General features: G+C 35.4%; 1 protein-coding gene across 3 annotated transcripts in view; it reads left to right on the top strand.

Moving 5' to 3' along the window:
• MACROD2 (mono-ADP ribosylhydrolase 2) overlaps positions 1 to 24,564 on the top strand; it is a 1,752,897-nt gene that overhangs the window by 1,693,057 nt on the left and 35,276 nt on the right. For 2 of the 3 annotated variants that reach the window (XM_036229035.1, XM_036229036.1), the window contains 2 exons: positions 3,639 to 3,713; positions 3,948 to 4,040. The exons of the other annotated variant lie outside the window; for it this stretch is intronic. In XM_036229035.1, coding sequence (XP_036084928.1) covers positions 3,639 to 3,713; positions 3,948 to 4,040 — 168 coding nt within the window. The remainder of the gene's footprint in view (positions 1 to 3,638; positions 3,714 to 3,947; positions 4,041 to 24,564) is intronic. 3 annotated transcript variants of the gene reach the window in all.

Raw genomic sequence — 24,564 nt, forward strand, 5'->3', positions numbered from 1 at the left:
TATGCACCTCATTTCTTACCCTGTTTTTTACTAACTTTATTTCAGAAAATATATTTCAAAAAAATTTACTAACTTCATTTCTAGAAATGATTACCAAAATATGTTAGGCACACAGGTGAAACAGATCAAGAGTAGGCACAAGTGAAAAAGGCAGGGGAAAGAAATTCTCCCCAATAAAGCTTAGCAATGGTCTCTCATCCTCAAAGTGAAGTGCCAGACCTTACTAGTTACAGAGAAATACCATCAGCAACTGTAGGATAACACCTCTCATGGTCTCATCATATCAGCATTGCCTCAGACCCTGCTGAACTGTGTGTGGTCTTCCTATTCCTGATAGAATTCCTCTGAAATTTTATCAAGTGGAGCACTGGGACTAGAGATATACAGGAATATGAGTGGTTGCTTCTACTCTCCAAGTGCTCTACTCTTTCCCTTCATTGTATAGACAAAGCCAGATCACAAATAGTGAGTTCCCCATATCAACAGTGATAGAGAATGAGGCTCACTCAATAAATAGTGAAGTTTCCCTGTCAATATTGTCTTCCCAAATGTCAGTGGTGATGAGTATCTTTACCAGGAGACATATCTTCATATAATGCCAAAGTTAGAATCTAAGTTATTATCTAGTTTTTTGACCTTTAAAAAAAAATAACAATATAATTAAAGCTCAATGAGATTATGATTTGCCTAAGATATCCGTTTCTTCTTCCAGGATTTTTGCAATAAACATAGTATATGAAGTGTTTAGTAGCCTAAGGTATTACCTTGTTGCTAAAAAGTACAATAGGAGGTTGCAGTCCCTAATTACTATTTATAATAGAGTATTATAATACTCAATGAGTATTATAATAGAGGGCCCATTAAAGTGATATTTATTGCTCACTTCTTACATAGTGGGTGCTGGGAAAGGAAATTTAAGCAAAACACAAGTTTTATCTTCACAATGCTTATAACATGGTAAGAGAGACGGATGCAGATACAGGTGTATTGCAGTGTAACGAGAGAACCTAAATAGATAAATGAGGAAGAAACTCAGTAAGTAAAGATGTGATCACTCTATATGGTACCCAAAAGTGAGAAAGGTGGAAATGGGTTTTGAGGAAAAGATTTTATGTGGCTTTCTCTTCCATGTTAAAGAAATGTGACTAATTTCATGACAGTAAAAAATAAATGGCACAATTAGAATCCTCATACGTTTCAGGCAAAAGTGAAAAATGGGGCAAACTCTTTTGGACACTGTTTTCCAGGATCTAGTAAAGCTAAATATATGTATTGCCTATTACTTAGCAATTTCATTACTAGAATAGTATACATCAATGAAAAATAACAAATAATTGATAGACACAACGAATGAGATTAACCTCTCAGAAACAGGTGTGAAAAAAGTGAGATACAAAAGAGCATATAATGTTTGTACCTTTTATATGAAATTCAAAAACAGACAAAATGGTTACCTTTCACTTGTCAGGGTGTCTACAGGTATCAATGGAGGAAGTCACTAGTGGTAGAAATGTTCTCAATCTAGGTGGTGATTACACAAGGAGATAAATGTGTGTATATTTTAAAAGCTATATGCTTAAGCTGGTGAGCATTTTACTATATGCAATGTATACTTCGATATAAAAATTAAAAAGCAAAATAAAGATATTTCCAGAAGAAAAGGTATTTGTAGTTAGATAAACCTACTTATGAATTTTGAAAGCAGAATAGGGATCATAATACTTACTTTACAGTACTAATATGATTAGAGAACAGGAATACGAAATGTTTAGGCAAAGTCTGGTATTTTTATGGGATCGGTAATTAGCGAATATATTCTCTAGGATAGTGCTTCTCAAGATTTAATTTATGTACAGATTACCTAGAGATTTTGTTAAAACGCAGACTCTAATCCTGTAGGTCTGAGATGGGGTCTGAAATACAACATTTTTGGAAAGCTTCTAGGTGATTCCAATGTTGTTTGCTCATGGACCATACTTTGAGTAGCAATAGGGAGAAATAGGGATGAATGGGTTTTATCAGCAGGGGAAAAGTCTGGATCAAATCCATACTTTGAAAGCTATTACTGTTAGCAATTCACAAGATAGATTATAAGAGAAAAAGATGGTAGATGTAAGAGACGATAATACATCCCTGAATGAGGAAAGGGGAAGAGGACTGAATGGTGGGAAAAGAAACATTTTTTAGAATCATCAAATCTTGGCATTTCACTGAATTTAGGAATGATGAGAGAAGGGCATCAAAGACAGTTGAAATTTTTAGTTTAGTTTAATCAAAATTTGGATCCTTTTGATTAAAATTGAGCTCGAGAGGTATGAATGTCAAACACTTTTTTTTTTTCAGTCTATATCACTCTAGCAGAGAATGAACCAGGGGAAAGTAGTATAAGAATAGTTGTATTGAAGAGGACGATGTAACGTTGAAAGACTGTGTAAGTTAGCTTTGCTGCTGTAACAAATAACTAAATAAATAAAAGTCCCATTAGTTTACATCAACAAAGTTTTTCCCTGTCTCTGCTTGGTTCTGCTCCACGTTTTCATCTGAGGATCTAGGCTGAAGTATACTCTATTAGGAGCAAGAGAGCTGGAGGGAACACACAATGGACCTTGAATTTCGCTTAAATGTGTTACATATCATGTCTATTGCTGTGCCATTTTCTAAACCTAGCCACAAGAATAGGCCTGGCATCAAGAGGTAGGAACATACTCTTGTCCCACAGGAGTTACTACAGGTCACATGATCACAAACAGAGAAGTAGAATCCTCTTACAGAAAGAAGTAGAGACAACTTGGAACAATAATGTAAGCTACCACAGCTTGGATTTTTTGCCCATATCCAGGCAAAAAAATCCAAGCTCTTCTGTATCCACTGTGCCTATAACCAACCCTAGCACTGGATTTTTTTTTTTTAATTCAACAATTAAATATCCTCAGTATAAAATCTTTCATTAAAATTAAACAGAATGGACAGATTTTTAATTTCCTCTCTTAATGAACACTTAAATGTTCTAAACTCTTTGGGGTAGGGGAAGGGGAAGCCAGGGGTAGTAGAAGAAAAAATTTTACTAGATAATCGGCCTCAGAGTAATCAAGACTTGGCTGAACTCTCTCCTGACCTTTGCTATATTTAGTAGGTGTCTTCAGAGAATGGTTGAGCTGTTAGGTGACCCAATCTGTGTGTGCTCACATTATTCAAGTTTTTCATGCACCATTGATGAAGAATGAAAATGTCAGTAGTGTTTTAATTTTCCAGGAATCATCAATAAATTAAATATCTTTATCTTAAAGTGAAATTAAATGTAGTTAACCCATGCAGCCCAGAAATCATTTAAAATTTCTATACTTCTAGGTTGTGTCCAGAGATGTTCATTGCATTCATACACTAAATACTAATTATACCAATCAGCTCCAAGAAGAGTTTTTGCCGAAATGATCTGGATATCTCTTATAAAATAATTGATATAAATTTGATAATTTGCAAAATACCTTCATCCATCACTTTGGTTCAAAACTGTTTTCTACCTCACCATGCATGATCAAACACACAGTTTCTGAAATGTTTGCTTTTTTCAAACCAGGGATAAACCTATGGTCATGCACATCACATTTCTTTTATTTTTCAATCACTGTTCTTAACAGGACAAGAGAATGATTCGATGAAGAATGAAATAAATATTGAGGCAGAGTCACAGAGCTCATACATGGAAACAGAAGGTATTGAAATCAGAATATATTGTTATCAAAGAATAGGATGAAACTGTGAACCATGACCCCTATATATGTACTTGTGTATGTGAATGGTGTGTGTGTATTGTTTTAGGCAATGATTTCTAGAAACTTGGAGGGAAAAATAAAAAAGAGCTTTAACTTCGTCTGCTTTAGCCATTGTGTTTTGTCAATGATTTTAACTAAAATATCCCTGAGATTCTTCTCTCTTATCCTATTTAGAGCTTTCATCAAACCAAGATCATACCACGATTGTGGAGCAACCAAAAACAATTTCACTCACAGATGACCAAGAAGGAGAGGAAGGCGAAAAAGGTAGAACTGCTCTTAAATTGATTCATCAAGAATAGAGAGTTTCTTTGGATTCTTGCCTAGAATTCACCATCGAAGTTATCCTCACACAACTGCAATCTGCTAATAGGGGAAAATAAACATTTCTTTAAACCCAAACCTCTTTTTGAGTAGAATAAAATTTAGGAATAGCAGAAGAAAATACTTGTAACAGTTTTTTTGTCCTTCCAAATAGTATGAAGATTTTTTTTTATTATTCATTTAGATTCAATTTAATTTAAAATTTGAGAAAGCCTATAAGAAATCAAAATTATGGATTAGAGAGATGATTGTTAGAAAAATTGAGATGGCTATAAAACAAATAGATTAACATTTTTGTATTGATTTCATTCTGTCATCCTTCACATAGTAGTGATTAAGGAAGCAATTTATGTGAAATATCTACATTATATGAACCTTCCAAATTGCAAGCTTTATCTGCTAATATTAGGATACTATGATGTTAAATACTGTTAAAAAATAACTGAGCATTATAATGATTTCTGAAGACATAAGAGGAATGGACATTTTATAAATTTTAAAGCAATATTTGGGGCAGAAGCCAGTATATTGGAGTAAAGATAGAAATCTTTTAAAATCTATTTTAAAAAACTATTATCAAAGAATGTTAGCATTTATTGAAGAACTTGAAGAATTCAAAAATGAGATACTTTCTCTAATATACTATATCATAAATGATGATGCTCTTAAATAATATGTGTTTGCAAAGCAATTGCAAAGTAATAACTTGACAGGCCTTGTTTACAAAACACAGTGATCAATTTTGCTTCCACATTAAAATGCAGACATGATCTCAATTGTAAAATCAGGTCAATAGTATCTATAGCTTCCAAATTATGAACTCTTCTTGGCAGAGGCATTGATGCACTTAGTAAGCCATGTTAGTGATTTTGACATCTTTTTTTGTTTGTTTCCACTGCATTTAGAGCACAATATTCTTCCATGCATATGCCTCTAATAATCTTTTCTTTATTGCAAATCCTAGTTCAAGTTCATGACACTATGTTCCTGGCAAGTCAAGTAAATGGTATATTTGGAGTATTTAATGTCTGAGAAGGATAACAGGCAACTGATTTAACTCTTACTTAAGACATAGATCCATGATGTTACTCCCTTCACATGTACTTCTGAAACGTAAAATAAGCAGTGCCGTGCCTACCTGCTTAATTTCTCTATAGCAGAATTATTTACTTTATATATTTAACTCAACACATGCAAATGAGGAACATTCAACTGGTACTGTTTCTTCTTTCTATTTTGACCTACAGGGAAAAACTCTCAAGTTCAGTGCATACAGACATGTTACCCTTCTCCCTTTGTCTTCCCCAGCTTTGAGCTCTCCACTCATTACTGAAGAGTTAGCTACCCACTTTTCCCCTCTCTCTTGTGAGGATACCAGTCTTCTTCTACAAATGGTGGAATGGCATACGAGAAATAAGTGAGGTCAAATTTCGCTACTTGCTTATAAAAACTTTGAAGTCGTATTTTTTTTTCTTAAATTAAGCTTTGACTTTTCTCCGTAGGAGATTAATAATGCCTGTGGGCTTGAATTAACCTCATTGGCCCTTCCCTTCTTTACCACAGATACCTAACTTGGCCCTTCCTTGAATATTTCTGTTTAAATTTGAAAAACTTAAAATGCATTACCTTTATCATTTTATTCTTTGCTTCAAAACAAGACTTAAAAGCTATTCTATTAAATATAAGAAAAGTAACCAGAAGAAAATGGGGCAATGTAGATTCAGCTTGCCCCTCACTGGCAAGCTGGGTGACCTTGAGCAAGTTATTTAATCTTTCCATGCCTCAGTTTCTTTACCTGCAAGACGGTGATGACTAAAGTAAGTGTCAAATACTGTTGTGGTGAAAATTTGAGTTAACACACATAAAGCAATTACAATACCTGGCACATAGAAAGTACTCCATGTTAGGTATTTATCATAATTGAATAAATAGATGACAAAAATCAAGAGAATTCACATGTGGAGTTCCTCAAGTCCATTCATTGTCCTTCCTATTTTAAATCCATATAAAGTTCACATATTCTGCATTATCCTTCAACAACAATTTGTCCTGTACATTTCATTTTCAGTGCTGTCTCCTTCAAGGAGTTTCGATATGTATATTTTATTCTATAAAGATAGAATAATTAATGAAAAGTGAAGCGGGAGGCATCTCTCTTATTTATAAAGGCCCTTTTTTTTTTTTGTCAAGATCTCCATCTTCTGCTTAAGAAATGCTAATTCAGCCATAATTTATATTTTTATATTTTAATTTGTTTTTATTGAGATGTAATTGGCATATAACACTATATTAGTTTCAGGTGTATAACATAGTGATTCACAATTTCTGTTTTTAAAAGCATAAGGCTTTTATTTATTGGTAGCTCCACAGATAAAAGTAGTAAATAGGTTAAAAGTAGTAGAATTTTCTCTTTTTTTGTTTTATATAGTTATTAAAGAGTCTCGTTTTAAAACATTTTGAGAAAATAGCTACAGGTTTTGTGTATATCCACAGTGTCTCTTAATGGAAAATTGCACTTACGTATTAAGACTTATTCTTACTGGGAAACAAAAACAAATGAGTATCCTGTTACATCTAAAGGGATATTCTTTATAGCTTTAGAAATATCGGTTCTTTTTTATTTTGAGAATCTTTCTAAGGAAAAAGAAAGAGGTTTCTTTCAAAAAATTCCAGACCAGGAAACATGTATAACCTTTTTCTATCATTTTGTAACATTCTATAATATTAGAAAATGTAGATAATCTTCAGGATACATCTTCTATGGCTCCCAGGTGTATGGGCACAGATGTTGCAACATTAAGCTTTGAAGTTAGCTCTATCAAAATATGGGTTTTGAAAAGAAGAGAAAATATTCACCAGAAGTTCATGCTGATAAAATTACACAATAGCACAATGGACATATCCCTAGGAGACTTGAAATACAAAAATTTCAACAGGCATAAAGTGAGATTTCACATATGGCAGCTTTACTCATATAGCCACATTGCCTCTTCCTAAATGAGTCAAGTTTTATGCTTTCCCAGCAGGATCTGCAGTACATATGAAATCCAGTAAAATAACATCACTTAGGTTAATAACCAAATAGGAAAGTAATATTATAAGAGATCTCTTCTGAAAAGGATCTTGTTTTAACGTAAAATATAAAGCCAGCATTAAAACATTTTTCTGAAGAAATATTTGACATAAAATCTTAACTATGTTAGCATTGTGCCATTATTCTATCTATATGTTTATTTATGTTTCATTATGAAATATACTGGACTTTTCCTCCAAGTGTTATATAGAATGCATACATCTCAATTATTTTCTTCTATCAATTAGTAAGTATAATATGAAATAGTAACCCTTTATCTGTTTACCTAATGTTGACCAAAATTGATGGAGACTTAAGGTATATTATGGTCTATGGTCTTGGAAAAAGATGGATATAGACTGGTAGAAAGTTAAGTGCAAGCCAGCAACAAGTATAGATTATCACGTCCTTAGGCTTAGGATACAGAACCAGTGGATACTGTGGGTGGGATGTGATCCTGGAACCAATGCCCCAAGGATACCAAGGAACACTGTATGAACAATTCATTTTTGTATGCTTTTTTTCACGATTCCATATGAATTCTATAGTGTGTGTGTGTGTGTGTGTGCGCGCGCGCGCGCATGCGCGCACATGCTCTCGTGTGTGTGTGTATGCGTGTCATAAGGTTAAGAGTCAGAAGATCTGATTTTTAGTCTGGCTTTGATGATGACCAGCTATAACCAACCATGGGCAAGATGCTTAAGCCTCTTGGAGCCTTCAGTTTCCTCTTCAGTAAGAGATATACTTACTCTCATGCTTCTTGCAGTTGTGGAAAAGATAAAATTAAACTATTTCTGAGAATGACTGGTGGCCTCTAGCAGGAGTGAGCAAACGATGATCCACAGGTCAAACCTGGCCGGCTGCCTCTTTTCATATGGCTTTTTAGCTAAGAATAGTTTATACATGTTTAAAGGCTGGAGGGAAAAAGATAATAATTTGTGAGATATGGAAATTTCAGTGTCCACAGATAAAATTTTACTAAAACATGTAAAGCCTAAAACACCTGATATCTAACCCTTTACAGAAAAAAATTTGCCGACCTCAGTATTGGGCATCTGTATGATTGTAGCCCTTATTTCTATTTACAAATTACCCTCATTTCTGTGCAGAAACTCTTTAATTGTGCAGTCTTTATCAATACATACAGACATGTCTACATGTATGTTTCACTAATAATGGAAAAACAGGTTTATTTTATTTATTCCCACAATGCTTTGCCCTTCTGTAGGCACAGCATTTGCTCTGTCTACACTCCTTCCCACACTAGTGGACCTGGGAAAAATAGCTCCTTCTGATGTTAACCTCCTTTGGAGGGGACCAAAAGCAGTGGGCTTGGACTCCAAGAATTTTAGGCTATGTATGGTATGAAGTAATCTTTCACCCTTGAAATAGAAATTTGTTTCCTTTAAATACATTTCTTTTTGACCCTGTATTTAAAAGGGGGTTCTTTTTATTTACTAGTTAACTTATCTTTGCTTTCTCTGAGTATACTACAAGTGGGATTTGCATTAGAACTGTGAGCTAAACATCCTAATTATAATCATTTTTACAGAAAGATCATTAGGTGACAGAACTAACAGGTGCAGGTCTAACTGGGGTTGATAGTTAGCGATTGCAATAAAATGGATGTGTAAATATGTTCACATAGATATTCGGTTGTAAAGACCAAATCTTATCAACCAAATTTTAACATATAAATTTAAACTCAGGTATTCATTGGAGTATCAAATTTAAGCGCTACTTTTTCTTTGTTTTAGAAGGAAACTCAATTTATTTTCATTACTCTTTTTACATCAGGTGCCTACATTTCAGGGAAGTATGCAAAAAGCAGGTGGGATAAGGAGCACATTTAATGTTGATTATTTTTTTCATTTATTTCATTGTGAGGATTTACCTTTCAATGTGTTTTTATAATCAAGATGGAAACAATTAGGGAGATTGCCGCTCGAATGTTTCACTACATTTACTTTATGACATCTGTTACAATGATTAACAAAAAGGAAAAAGGGAGGTAAGCACTTTAACAATAGCAAGAGGTTCGTGTTGCTTGTCTGCGATCACTTTATTTCATTAGGAATCTGTAAAGAAAATGTCGAGCTGAATCAGTCATGTTTCTAATCGATAAATGTCACTTGGTTGTTAGAGCTTACGTTTTTTACATAGAAGCATGTCTGTTCTTTTCAGAGATGTTGCCGTTTATTACCCTCGGGTTTTAATTGGATCTAATAGAAAAAACCGTAGAGGAATAAAAATGGAAGGGGAAAAAACTGGTTATTTCTTCTTAGAAATTTCTGTCCTACTTATCATATTTAGTTTATTCCTCAAATATACACAAAAATTACTTCACATATTCTTCATTTTTCATATGCTTTCAAGCATAGTTCATAAAATAATAATATTCTGGATCAAAAGAGATATGATTCATAACACATTAAGATATGGACATATAATTTTAATGTAAAGAGAATTTTTTTTCAAATTTAGTAGTCATTTAATATTGTATGTTATTCTTATTTTTTCTACTAATAAAATATTACAGATGACTTATACAATAAATTTGCATAATAAAACTTGCATTAAAACTAGTAATTATATATATAACTAAATAAGATAAGCGATAGATAAGATATACATATACATACATACTGTGGTGGGGGGCAGGGAGCTTGAGATTTCAAGTTCCCAGCTTTGAAGATAAATGGAGGCCATGAAACAGTAAATACAGGCATCCTCTAAAAACTGGACTATGTAAGGAAATGGATTCTTCCCCAGAGCCTCCAGAAGGAAGATAATTCTGCTGATACCATGATTTTAGTCCCATAAGACCCATTTCTGACTTCTGGTAATATAATGTGTTATGTTAAGACACTAAGTCAATGGTAATTTGTTACAACAGCAGTCAGAAACTAACACATTACCTCTCAACATGGTTTCTCTCTGAACCATGTTGAAAATTCAGACTTATCTTAATATATCGCCAATATTTTTCTAGTTTGGAATTGGCATAAAGTTATACCTTCTTTTATAATCCATGCTAAATTAGACAGCATATTTATTATCATGACTCATCCCTTTTTAATGTCAATCTCTGTTGGTTGCACAACTGGAATTTAATTCAGGTAAATCTACCATTGCCACAGTAAGTGCCAATAGAATAGTTATTGCATCTCTAGGAGATTAGAAGAAAAAGCATTAAAGTAAAGGAATTAGGGAAATAAAGGGAAGAGGAATGGAGAAAAAATGAAAGAGGACAAAAGAAAGGAGAGAAGGAAGAAGGATGAAAGGTAGCGAAAGAGCTGGTTTCTATTTTCTGGTCTGGGAAAAATAAGGAAGTAAATATTTAATCAATGCCTTTTTGAAACAAAGATGATATAAAATTTATTTTTAACAACCTTTCCAATTTGGCTCTCCTTGACTACAAAATGGGAATAGGGAACTTTTTGACCCTAATAGTTTTCTAATAGTTTAAGGCCAAAGTGACCAAAATATAGTTGGTATATAATTCTAGCATAGTTGCTCTCAAACTTAGGTGTGTATACAAATTAGAATGTTCATTTAAGCACAGTATTTTGGACCTTGACCCCAGATATTCTGATACAGTACATCCTAGTGGACCTGTGAATCTGCATTTCTGTTGAGCATTTGGTGATGTCACGTGATTCTGCTGGTCGGTGGACCACATTTTGAATGACACCACTACTCTAGTATTTTGCATTCAAATTTAGACTGTACTTTTTGAAAATTTCTTAGACTTTTCCCTCTGCCTTATTTATTCATTTTTTTGGAGGGTGGGGTGTTTAAATGTGGCAAAAATATAGAGATGGACATATAGATGATGACGATGACAGACAGATGATAGCTAGATAGATAGATGATAGGATATAGATAGACAAACAGATGATAGGTGATGATAGATAGATAGATAGATAGATAGATAGATAGATAGATAGATAGATATAGATAGATGATAGATAGATAGATAGATAGATAGATAGATAGATAGATAGATAGATAGATAAACAGACAGACATAAAACATACCCCTTCTGAGTAGATCCAAGTCACCTGGATGCCTTGTTAAAGGAAGAATTCCTGTATCTGCTACCTCAAGTTTCTGATTCAGCAGATCAGGGAATGACTGGCAGGCAAGAATTTCCATTTTTAACAAGTTCTTAGGTGATGCTGATGCTTCTGGTCTAAGGACCACACTTTGAGAACACTAGCAAAGCCCTTGCTTGTTATCCACACCAGCTGACTCACATCAGCACTATGAGTGGTCTTTCAGCATTATCATGGACTCCCAGGTTGTGAAGCTGGGGCACTGGACACAAGGTAACTGTGGTAAGGATGAGGACCTCTTTCCAACTTAAACATCAGTATATCTAGGTCAGCTGCCTTCCCACATGTGCCCTTTTTAAGGTCAATGGCACAGTGCATCCCTCTCACAGTGGCAGGTCTTAGTGTGGAAGAGAGAAGAAAGATTACATACACAAGAGAATTGTGTTTGTTCATTGGAAAGCAGACCTGGAGTACTCCAAGAGCATCCTGAGTTGTATCTGAAAATACACAGCATTTGAGTTGTGTATCTGAAAAGTGTGTTAATTATGTCATTTTTTTTTCTGGTTTCGATGAAAAGTGAATAACAAAAGGAAAAGAAAAACATTTTTCCATAATTTTCATAGTTTTACCCATCTTCAAACACAGCAGCAAGATGGAGTAATGTGAAAGAAAATGGCATTTCTTCTGCAAAGTTTGAAAAAAAAATAGGATTTGGAGCATAACTGTTGCTCAACTTGCAGGAGTTACCCTATGGAAAGTAAAAATAAACTTTGATTTAGCTGTTCCTATGTCATTTAAGTTCGTTTGCTTTCCAAAATCTAACATTTTTCTCAGCTGAATTTGAGGACATTCCTTATTTTTATAAAATAAAAGGAGGAAATGAACAAGGCTTTTAGAGTGATGCACGTAAGCCATTTGGCATATTGGATTAACACCTGGGGCATTGATTTGAAAGCTAAAGGCAGGCTGTTCACCTAAATTGCCAAGTACAACAGAAGCCACTGTGGATGATGCATCAGACAGAGGGAACACACATCGTTAGAGCTCCATCTGAAACTGCCTTTAAAGAACGTGGATAACCTAAAATGAAGTAGAGAGGTCGTTCTGAAAGCTGATTACAATTTAGGAGCATATCTTTCTCTCTTTTCCATAAACCTGTGATTTCTAATTAGAAATGTCTTTCTAAACCAAGTTGACCAAATTCCCCTTTCTCCATCAAAAATGTGTCCCTTTTTTGGTGTCCATGTTTGGCTTTGCGTGTTCGCTAAGCACAGTTGCTGCCTAGTCCTCTAAACTATTTTTGGCCTGCCTTTCCCTACATTCCAAGCAGTAATAGTCTCATTGACCCAGTAATTAAAGAAATCCTGTACCTTTCCACTCTGGCTAGCAGCCCTCTTTCTTCTCCCTTATTGTTCTTTTAGTAATACCACCAGCAGATGGTTAGAGATTTTTCACCCTTTCAAAAGCTTTATATTTTTCCCATCTCATCAAGCATATCTCAGCCAAATGTAATTAGCTTAAGGCTTTTGAGCCCTTGCAGGAGATCAGTTAAAGACCTGAGCAATTTCAATAAAGAGCTTGAAAGGCGAACCCTGGAAGGCTAGGCAAAACCACAGGAGAGCTGCTATTATTGAGAAGTAAAAACCTCACTCTTCCACCCCCTTCTCCTCTTCTTTGGGTATTTTGAATTCTCAGAATATTCATGAGGCCTCCAGGGCCTTGAGCTCCATTGGGACTATTATTGGGTAGGTGGGATATTTAAGCTTTCTTCAGTGAGGTCAGTGTTTGGTTCCTTTTAATTGATTTCAATCAAGGAGGATTTTTTGGGTAGCCCTAAGTCATTTCCAAATGACTGTTTATTTGCTAAATATCTTAGCCTTCTCATTCAGTGTTTTATTCTTTGGTTATTGGAAAGTAGCTGGTAAGCCTTCTTTGTAGTTCCAAGCATTCGCTATGAAGGCTAAATTAATTAACTCGAATACAGATTTGCACCCTGCCTTTCAGCGGCTGTAAAACCCCTTTATTTCTGAGTAGCCGCATGTGTTGCAGTGGTTGATCCCACAACCCAAGCTCTTTCCCCCATACTTGAGAGAAAGCAAGTTTTTGAGACAAAATTAAATTCTATTTTTATTGAAATGGAGTGAAGTAGTGCTTAAGTATGTGAAGCACAGATTTTTTGTGGGATGTTAGGAGAGGGACCTGGGCTCATCTTTGAATTGTGTGATGTGTATTTTCCCCAAGCACTCGAGTGGGAGGCTCTAAGCCTCAGGTGTTGGGTAGTAGGATGAATAAGGTTGTTCTCACGTCAGTTTCTCATTACCAAGATTTCAGTAAAAGGGAAATTATTCTTTGCAAATCCACTACCATATTTTTCAGATTAAAGGAACCGATGCCAGCATTTGATTAGAATGACTTTTTAAAAATCTCAAATGAACTAATCAGTTTCTCTTTGGATAGTGATGCGTAGATATGGATATGTGCCTATAATAAAGATTTCATGTATTCGCCACACTTTTAGAGAAAAATTACTTTTAAAACATTCGAAGTGCGATGTTAGCAGTCATATGCCATGAAGTAGTCTTGCAAAGCAGACCCCAAACACTTACGAATTAACTTGTTTACAAAATACGGCATAATATTTGAAGTACGAATTGATTTACGAAAAGATATAAGCAGAGTAAAAGTTTTCTGTAAGTAGAACAAATAAGAACTTAGTCTTGTATAAATGCTTTCCATAAATGTTAGTTTTGCATAGAAGAATGAAAAGTCAATTGCAGTACAGCTGCAATATATTGCTTAGAATATAGTAGGCCCTGAGAAACTAAACTATTCCAGCAAGGGGAACAGTTCTAGATCACAAAACTAGTTGTATTGGTGCTGAATAAGACAAAGAGAGGACAAGAAATTGTTTACAAGACTTTCACTTTATAACAAAATACAGAGAGGCACAAGGTCTACTGGCAAACTCAATGTCCAGAAAATGTACAGAAATGATCTTCTACAGAGCTTCTTAAGCAACAGTTTCACCATTAGCCAGAGTTCTGTGAGCGGGATCACTTTGTTTCATTCCATTTACCAAATAACTGTTGCTTAATCAGAAAACTTTTGGGGCCGGTTATCACTCTTTTAGAAATTTCCAAGTTATAGAAATTAAGGGTGGGAGAAGTAATACACCTGGTCAGAGTCATATATTTAGTCGGTGGAGACAAGACCTGATATTTGCTAAGTTGTGGTCCTGCATTCTTTACATCCACTTTTTCTCGTAGAAGCTGTCCTAAGGGATCACGTGCCTGATAGAAGATGATACTTAAGGAAGTGTCTGCTGAATTTCAACTTAGCTCCTTTCTGAAATGGCAAAATCACTGTACTATAAATTTTGGAGTTGGAATTGATCCTAGAGGTCACCCAGTTTAACCTCCTGCCCTGATATACAAAGGCCCCATGCCTTTCCAGCAGATGTTACAGCTTCTGCTACAGGTCATACATGATGGGGAGCTCATTACCTTTTATAGCAGTTTTTCCGTCCTCAGATGATTCTTTTAATTTCTCTTTTTTTCTTTTCTTTTTTTCTGTTTCTGCTCATTTATCCCAATTGTACCCTGAAAAGGGAACTGAAATGAACCTGCCCCATATGGCAAGAGCCCCTTGAGTATTTGAAGGAAGTTTGCAGGACCACCTCCTGTGTCTTTTGGTTATTCACTGAATTTGTTTCTTATTTATTCCAAACACCCCTCATATCACACAGTTTCTAACCCCTTCATCATCTTGGCTACATATTTCTAAGCAAAGTAGATTTGCCAACTTCTTTCTCAAAACAAAGATTTAAAATTGGACACAATGATCCAGACCTTCATTTGTCAAAAGAAAGGCTAGAGATTTATTTTTAAAAGATGAGGCCTGGCAACCCTGAGTGTGAACATCTTCCTGGGAGAAATGGCGAAGTACCCCAACAGTGCAACCAACAGGTCCAGCAGTGTGGGCCTGATTCCACAGCCTGATTCTATAGCCAGACAACCTGGTCTTACAGGCACACTTTTCTCTGATGAGCCAGGAACAAGTTATTTATCTTAGACTTTGTTTCCCCATCTGTAAATGGGAATCACAATAGTCCCTACCTCAGAAGATTATTTATAGGGATGATATGATTTAATACGTGTAAAGTTCCAGCAATAGTGCCAGGCACATAGTAAACTCTTCATCAGTATTATTTATTGTTGTCATTATTGTTCTGAACAGGAACCTATACTCCAAACCAATGGAAAGCCTCACATTTTTGTGATAAACAGTGATAAACCTAAGAACTATAGGAACACTGGATCAAATGTTATCTTCTGCCCTAAAATGACTTGGCTAATCTACTTCCTAGTTCCTATGAGCACCTTGCGAGACCACAAGGGCCTCCTGAGAGACAGCCAGCTACTTTCATCCTCCAAATGTGCCCCAGCTAGAAGTCCAGTCATTTTCTTTAGCTGCCAACATCTTTGATAGTAACAGACTTCATTAAAAGAATGCAGCTGATCGAGAAAAACATCCTGCAGCTCTTGGCTTCTGGCAGATGTGTTGTGTCATGAGAATGAATCTGCCACAGCTGGTTCTGTCCCCATGCAGAAGTTACAAAACCATGGAATCAATTCTAAAATCTGGAAAACATGGGCCTGCAAATTTAAGGAATAAAACAATAATGGAGGTGGATCTATGCACTCCAACTAACTATTTTCACTTTGGCACCAAATAGTAAATGCTGCAGCATATATAACATGACTGTCATAATCATAGTTGACATTTGTATAGAAACTTGGCAAAACAGGGACACAGAAGCATGGAAACAAGTATCACTCAACTTTTAGATTTAAAGTTTTAAGATTTATCACTAATTCCCTTCCCTCACTTATTTTCCTTGTGCCAGGGTTTTATACTTTCTACAACTTCTTCCAAATGTTGCTGTTGGAATCAAAGCATATTATAAAGCAGGAGACAGAAACAGTATTTCACACTCTCTACTGTCCATTCTATAATGAAACTCGAAACCCCCAAATTGCTACATTCTCAGAGAGAAGTGCTAGATTGAAAGAAAAAAAAAAAAAAAAAACAGAAATCCAGATTCTGGCAAATCAGTAACCATAAGGAGTTGCTGGAAGAGACAATGGTAACCCTTTTTAATCATTCTAGGGCATTCCTGATGGGTTCAATCTTATTATGTCAGAAGTCCAAATTTTCTTTCCTCTACTGTACTTGATTTTAAATGCCATGGTTGTAGTTCTTGCTTTATATACAGTGAATCATTGTTGGTGTCTTAATTCTTATTAAGATTGCTATTGGTTATGAAAAATCTCATCTTAGAAAAAGATGAGAGAGAGAGAACCAGGTGGGCTTGTTATACAGGTCTGGTGCCTTTGGGTCACCCAGGCAGCACCACACAGCTAACTGCAGAGAGATGACCTTCAAAGGCCTGTCTCTGCAGGGTTCCCAGAGGACCAATGTGTTGTGACATTTTGTGCTGGGTACAAAATCCCACAGGCACTCACTTCTTATCTCAGCATATGCCAGTGATCACAGCCACAAAGACCAGGGAACAGAATACAAAAGAATGGTGCTTTGTCTGCTTACCATTTTATCTCATTTTCTCTCTAGAATTTATATTTTGTGCCAACCATATTATAACAAGACAGTTCTAGAGAACAGCACTATGAAAAAATAGCACTATGATTTCACAATCTTATTATATCAAGCTGCTTTCAGCTTTACCCTCTTTAGAGTGTGTCCATGAACTCAGCTGCAAGGAGGTGTCTGAAAGCCTTCATGAGCAGTTCATCCCCATGTTCCCCAAGTGTGTTGCTCCTGGGTTATGGTCCTTGGGATTTTGAATAGCTTAGGGTATGAAAATCTTTTTGGGAGACAGCATCCCTTCCATCCCTCATTGGGGATATATCAGAAGCCCCTTTGTGATCTTTACCCCAATCCCATTTTGGACCCTTCGAATCCAGATTCCTCATGATTTGGATTCTGGAAAATCAGCAACTAGAATAAAAGCAGCCTGATGAGGGAGCACAGACTTGGGAACCCAGAAACAGGGACTGTACCCCTTCAACACAAAATTTTATGTTGTTTTATCAAAACCAAGACTTTTTACCCCAAATATTATTCTCTCTTTTCAAAACCAAGCCAGTTTTTTTAGAAATGCATTTCAAACATTTCACAGGTTATGAGATGCATTTCAAACATTTCACATGTTATGAGGAAATGCTTCTCTGAACACGCTAAACCCATTAAGTCTGGGGCTTCAAGTGTTTTGCCCTAAATGAAAAACAAGATGATTTGGGTTGATCTGTTCTGAGGCCATGCTGGTGAGGGAAAAATATTTGGTGTCATTGAAAGTGCTGTAAACAGGGAATCTGAAGAAGTGTGTCCTAATCTAGATTTTGGCAATCTGCTCCCTATTAAACAATGGAGTATGAAACCAAATACTGAGTATGTGACACTTACTTGTTAAAGGTCTGTCAGTGCTTACCGACAGGATGAAATGGCACCAGCTGCATATGGTCAGAGTTTGTGAAGCAAAAGAACAATGACCAAAGTCCTAGAATGAGCCAGTTAACCATACTTTGGGGAGCAAAACACACCAGATAATTTGTATTGCCTACATACTTTATCATCTTATACTTTTGGAATACGTCTTGGCTGCCTAGTTATGTCAAAAGTGTAATAATAGCCAGAGAATATGAAACGAAGGAGTGTAAAGACTTCATGGCCATATCATAACTAATACATTTTAAATCAAATACAGTTATGTGTATGTGGATTTTTTTTAAATTCTCAATCACGATTTTAATTTACATTTTAGTGTTATTGGTTTTCCCCTGTATTGTAAGTTGAATTAAATGGGGAACAATAATGTCATTAATGGTTCTCACATGGACAGCAATATATTAAAATTCATCCTTGATCATTCCTCTGCTCCAAAGTCTATATTCATGGTTGTTATTTTCTTAAACTCAAGTTGTCCTAAGAAACATACATTTAACAATGGACATTAAACTGATCTATCTGGTTTCTGCATTCTCCCTGCCTCTGGTGATAGTAAATGTCAGTGATCTCAGATCGTTGGTAGATTGCATGCTTACTAGGACAGTGATGATGCTTTTTGGAAAACAATGTTGTCCTAAATGTTGCAACATTGAAAAGAGGCCAGGGGCTTCAATCTCACATTTTCAATTTGGTTTAAAACCAAATAGGATATTAGTTCAAGATTGCAGAATGAACATATTTGTTCAGTTCCACTACAAAACACCCCATTGGGATAGCAGTATAGAAACACAAATTTGTAGTAAACCCCAATAGTGTAGAAATCAGGAGATGAATAATGGATTCCAACAAATCTGTGAACATTGGAAAACAAATGGAAATATGTTGAAAATGAAACAGAGTCTAGAATAGACTGTAAGAAGCCACAGTGCAGAAGGAAGTAGCTCTTCCATTCTAGAACCCCAGAGAGGCTCAAGGTTGACAAAAGAAAGATCATATAATTTATTATTTAAACTAGAACACTTTTAGAAGTAAGAGTTGGGACTACCAGTAATTATACTGGGTGGGACAATAGGCATAATCTTAGACTATTCTGGAAAACTAGGATATATAGTCAGTAGGCAAGATGAAGGTCAAGGTTAAGAAAAGGAGCTGAATATAGAGGGTCAACTGAAGTTCTTTTTGGAATAGCCAAAGCGATCAGTCTTTCCACTATGGTATGCAAAGGAGCAGGGAGAGCAATCCTAAACAAATTAAGCAAATGAGGAGAATTAGGGTTGTTCATGTGGATACTACCACCCAAGATTAATTCCCCTTCATTCTGGCATTTATAGGCCTGACATCTTTTTCCTTGTCATTTTACCCTAAGATAAAACCTGTCCATCAACACGTACTGCTCCTTATATAGAACCCTCCACCCCATCAGAGATCCTCCTTATGAAGCAGTGAGCAAAGAGACAGACCCATGGTCCCTATTGGAGGAAACCGGTATTACCCTGATTTCTCACCTGTGAATGTGAATGGCAATCTTAAATCAGTAAACATAATAGGAAATCCAGAATTATGAATGGGAAAAAGAAAGGGAAAAATTAAAAGACAGTGGTAAAATAAACAGATAATTCAGGGTAGTAATTTTAAAAAGAACAATCATCCAAAAATATTAATAATTTGTAATCTCTTAAAGGAAAAAAATTTTCTTTAAAATAAAAAGATATAATTTAAAAAGCTACAATTAGAATATGAGGAGTGTTTAAAATGTGAAATAAAATTGCTAAAATTAAAAATAAAATAAGTACACAAGCTGAAAAATAAAGTTGAGAAAAAAAGACCAAGAAATGGAAAATGTGAGAGAAAAGTCGAGGGCTAATTTTCAAAGCAATTGAAGGAAAGCTCCCGGAGCTGAAAGATGTGATTTAAAGGGCTCAATGAATATTAACTGTATGAACAAGTCACACCGAGAGGTATCATCATGAAATTTCATATTGGAAAACTAGCACTCAAACAACAAAAATCAGGTTTTTTAATCAACATCTCTGAATGTTAGAAGTTAATAGAACATAGCTTTCAAAGTTCTGGGAAGAAAAATGATTTGATCTTAAATACTCTTCTCTAAAAGGTAAATATATTTTAAGACAAATGCAGCCTCAAAATTTTTATTTCTAATATACACTTTGCTAAGAAATTACTCGAGGAAGTACACCAGCAAAATGAAGGAGAAAACCAAAATAGAAGAAATCAAGGAATCCAGTAAACCCTGGCTTCCACCAGGAAGGAAAATCAAAATACTATACAAGAAAATTTGCTCTAACATGATGTTAACTAAAACATAGTACCACTTTACTCAATTTGATTTTGATGCCATGAACGTTTCCTATTGAATGACTCTAATGTGTAACATTTTTTCTGAGAAGATCCATGACTATAGTGTACTTCTTGACTCACCTGAAAACAAAATTCATATTATATTGTAAAATGGCAACAATTTATAATTGTTAATTCAGAAATGCCAATGATAGATATGATAATTTATACTTAGATAATACTGCCAGAGAAAATAACTCTTGAGACTCTATCCCACTGTGTAACAAAAGAAGGAAATTAAATTCGAGCTAACAATTTAAAGTATTTTGGGAACTTTAATCCCTTTGATGTATATTTAGTCTTTCATATTTTCTCCCATTCCAATGTCCTCTGGTTTCCTTGGCAATGCACCTTTGCTACTGAGCACCGTGCTTCTATATAACACCAAAATCTGTGGTCTGTTCTCTCTAATCCAGTGCAGGCTTCTCCAGTGATAACACCCCTTGATTTCAAGTGGCCCTTAAGTGTGACTGTGACTCACAGTCTTTTCCCGCCCCTGGTAGTTCACCTTGCACTTTTTAGCTACAAGATCAAGTCTCCACGTTTTATAACTCTGGGGGAGCACAGTTGACATCAATGTCCCTTGCAAGTGTGTCATGCACTTGCTCAGCTTCGCATGGTTATACTGCTCAGGGTTGCTGGCTCCCCACCATGGTGACTGCTGAGGCAAACTGACTAGTCAGCATCATCAGCTACATTCTCAGTACTCTACTCATAGGGCACGTCAAAGCATGAAGACATTCTGTGGAGCTAAACCTAATCCCACTGAGACACCATTTTTTCTCAAATTCTGCAGAAGAGTGGATGGGGACCCCCTCCTGGGAAATATGTTCTAAATCCCAAATAAGAAGTGAAGCTAAAGCTCCTCCTCAGTTTTTAGTGTTCCCCTCATCCTATCTATGCCTCCTCTCTCTGGGTCCAAGGCCTTTATTCCACATTTGAAAGGCAGTGCCATAAGGGGTAGACTTTCCATTTACTTTTCCTTTCTGACCAGTACTTCCTCTTAACTTTAACTATAAATGTGAATTTCATAAATCACAACTCTCATGCCATATACTAGGCCAATTATATTAGACGCTCTTGGGATGGTAAGCAGACATCTGTACTTTTTAAAGCTTTGTAGGCGATTCCAATGTGTAGCCAAAATTGAGAAACCCTTATGTACATTCTTCCTCATTGCCAGGGTAGCATTGGCCTTCCCAGTTTCCAGTGGCTAAAATGGTCATCGGCTGCTAGAAAATGTGATCTGGAGGAAAGAAGAATAAACATAATCAGAGTAATATTTTCAATACATTATTTTATTATAGCTTTTATCATAAAAATGTTATTTATTACTTTTAATATTTAGAATAAATTATTTTGATTCCTTATGGTTATAGAACAGAATATAAATGTTATTCCTGACCATGTAAGAGGAAATATGTGACAGGAAGTGGGAAGCATAAAGGGACTAGAAAAAGCTATAAAGAAAAGTTGGAGAACTTCACTTTAAGTGCAATAGTTTAAGATTCAAAGCTGACAAATAGGAAGGCTAAAAAATTATTTTAGCTATCAAAATCTAGGAAGAGAAAGGATAGCATAAGTGATATATCTCCATTGATTATTACAAGAGTCGATAGCTATCATCTAAGAAAAATAAACAAAATAGCAGCTTAATTCCATGTTATCTAAAGCTAAGAAGGTAACCTCCCAGAGAATGAAAAGGAGAAGTTGTAGAGACTCTCTCTTGGGGGTGGGGTGGAAGTGGGTGTCTAGGATAAGGAAGAATTATTTATTTATGAAGTTTTACCTTGTGCATACATCTAACAATAATTACAGATTAAAAATAATAAAATTGGTGCATATCAAGGCATGATTTGAGAGAATACCATTAATCAAGGCCATCTCGTTGATGGTACCTGCAGCCTACCAGGGCATAGGTGGAATACTGGAGGTGGAGCCCATACTCACAGCATTGTTTGTTATATGCCTAGGTGGTGGCACTCTGAGTCTCCATGGCCAAGTCCTTCTACTTTAGTTAGTAAATGGCCCACCATGGTGTTTCTTCCTTTATAGTCTTTTAAATTTTGTATGCTCCCAGTAGAAATATACAGAAGGCAACATTTATGGAGAATCTACAGAGTGGCCTTCTGATTTACCATCTCACAGAGTCTTCTAACCACAACTGAAAACAATGGTATTCTATTAGTGCCAGAAGGTTTTAGATGATGGTTTTGGTCTATATGTCATGAGCCTTTAAATGTTCTAAGAAATATGCATTGAGATAGGCCATAGGTAATATATAAATAGAGCACTTAATAGAAGAACTGTGATGCCTCATTCAGGCTACACCTGCCATCAGCTGCTTCTGCATCCTCAACTGTGTCACTTAACTTCTGGAAAATCTACAAAATGAAAGGATTCCCTGACTCAGGTTCTAAATGCCCTTCCTGCCTTAACATTTAGCACATCAAGGATTTCTTCTAGAATAGGAAGTGTCAATATTTGTCTCTGGACTTTCTTAAATTTTTCACTATCACCTCTGCTGGGCTTCAAAATATAGGCCAGCCTGTTGTGCGGGTCAGCAACATGACTTGTCTGCATATAGACAGAATTAAAATTCCAGGTCTATCACTTTCAGCCAGATGACCATGAGAGAGTTTCTTAATTTCTTTAAGCCTCTATTTGTCACCTATAAAATGGTGATCAGATGTTGACTGCTATTAGGAAGATTTGATTATTTATAATCAAATCATACACACACACACACACACACACACACATACATATACACACAAATAAATATATATACACAAATATATATACTTTCTAGTCCAAAAACATTCTCATAAATGCTTTTATGCTGAGGAAGAAGATAGCATTAACAGCCTAATACATGCTCCCTAGATTGAAAAACAGGTTGTCATAAATCCAGAATGAGAAGTCCTGAGTGAGTTTACAGATAACTAGGTCAGATTTTCCCATTTCTCTCATTTGCAAAGCAACAAGCCTTCTGTTCTCACACAAGTCTGTGTGCTGAGGGAAACTCTAATCACCATCTGGGTTCAACAGAAGCCAAGAAAAACAAGAGCATAGCAGATTAAATATCCCTGGGCCATGTTCCTTTCCCATGCCTGACAGTTTTCCCTAGCCTAAAGAGCTCTATAGTTTTCAATACACTTGACCATGTTTTGGGGGAGGGGCAGGTCTTCCCTTGCCCAAACAAAGGCTTTGCCCTTATCTCCCAAGATAACAGTGGTCACTGTTTGGAGTGCTTCAACTTGTGCACTGTGTTGTTGGGGTCAGTGTACTCTGATAGTCCATTAAAACGAATCCTACATTCTTATCTTCAGCCTACAGAAAGGTGAGGGAAAGGCAGAAGAGGCAGGAAAGGACTATATTCCAATACCAATGATTTATTTGCTACTAGGCATCACTTACTCTTCATAGTTTCCTGTTTAGTATGGAGACAATGTTTCTTCAGTGTGAAAAGGAGATTCATTTTATTTTTCACCTTATAGCTATATGTTGTTAGGCCTTGAAGACTAAGAATGAAGAACTTATTTATATGTTTAGAAAGCTGGCTCCTTGTTTTTATTCAACCATTTGATCACAGAGTTCCTCACTGCTGACTTAACTACTAAAATTAAGCAGACAATTTAAGTGCAACTGAAATGCCATTTGTTAAGTATATACCAAAGAGAAATACTACAACACTCTTCCTAGAATTAAAATCCTGAGCACTTTAATATCAACAGTACCCACACAGGATTTTACTACTGTCGTCATCTCTGTAGAAAATAAAACAATGGTAATTTGGGGAATTGGAGGAAAGTCTACATCCAAATGCTTATTACTGAACCAACCCAATCTTAATTCAACTAATTCAGTCTTAATTCATGCTATAGATCTGTTTACCCACTTGAAGCAAAAAGAGCTATATATTGAATGAGTCCATTTAGAAAATTTTCCCAGATAGAAAATAAAAGTGAATGTTTATTTTTCCATACAAATTTCATAATTAGTTTGTCTTGTTCTATAATGGGTAATTTATTGGGAGTAAGCTAAATTTAGGCCATCCTACAATGAGTCTTCATAACCAATGTACCTTAGCTTATGAATCCTCTATAGCATTTAAAATTTCCATTTACATACATTTTTTATTTACTTTTGAGTTTATTTTTAAATATATTTTACTGTTTTTGTTTCTATTATATAGCTGTTTTTTTTAATTTAGTCATACTATTGAATCTGAGTGCCAGAATTATTTTTAGTTATGTATTACTATTTTTATTTTTTCTCTGAAGAATTATGTGTATCTTTTGTCCATACTTTTAACAAAATAGTCATTATTTTTATTATTGATTAATGAGTGCTTCATGTATTATAGTTATTGATTTTTAATCTTTGGTTTAGAGGTGGTGGGCAACTTAAAAATTATCCTATTCTACCCATTTGCTATACAAATTAAAAA

This window comes from Rousettus aegyptiacus, unplaced genomic scaffold, assembly GCF_014176215.1.
Source record: "Rousettus aegyptiacus isolate mRouAeg1 unplaced genomic scaffold, mRouAeg1.p scaffold_m13_p_12, whole genome shotgun sequence".
Classification (NCBI taxonomy): Eukaryota; Metazoa; Chordata; class Mammalia; order Chiroptera; family Pteropodidae; genus Rousettus; species Rousettus aegyptiacus.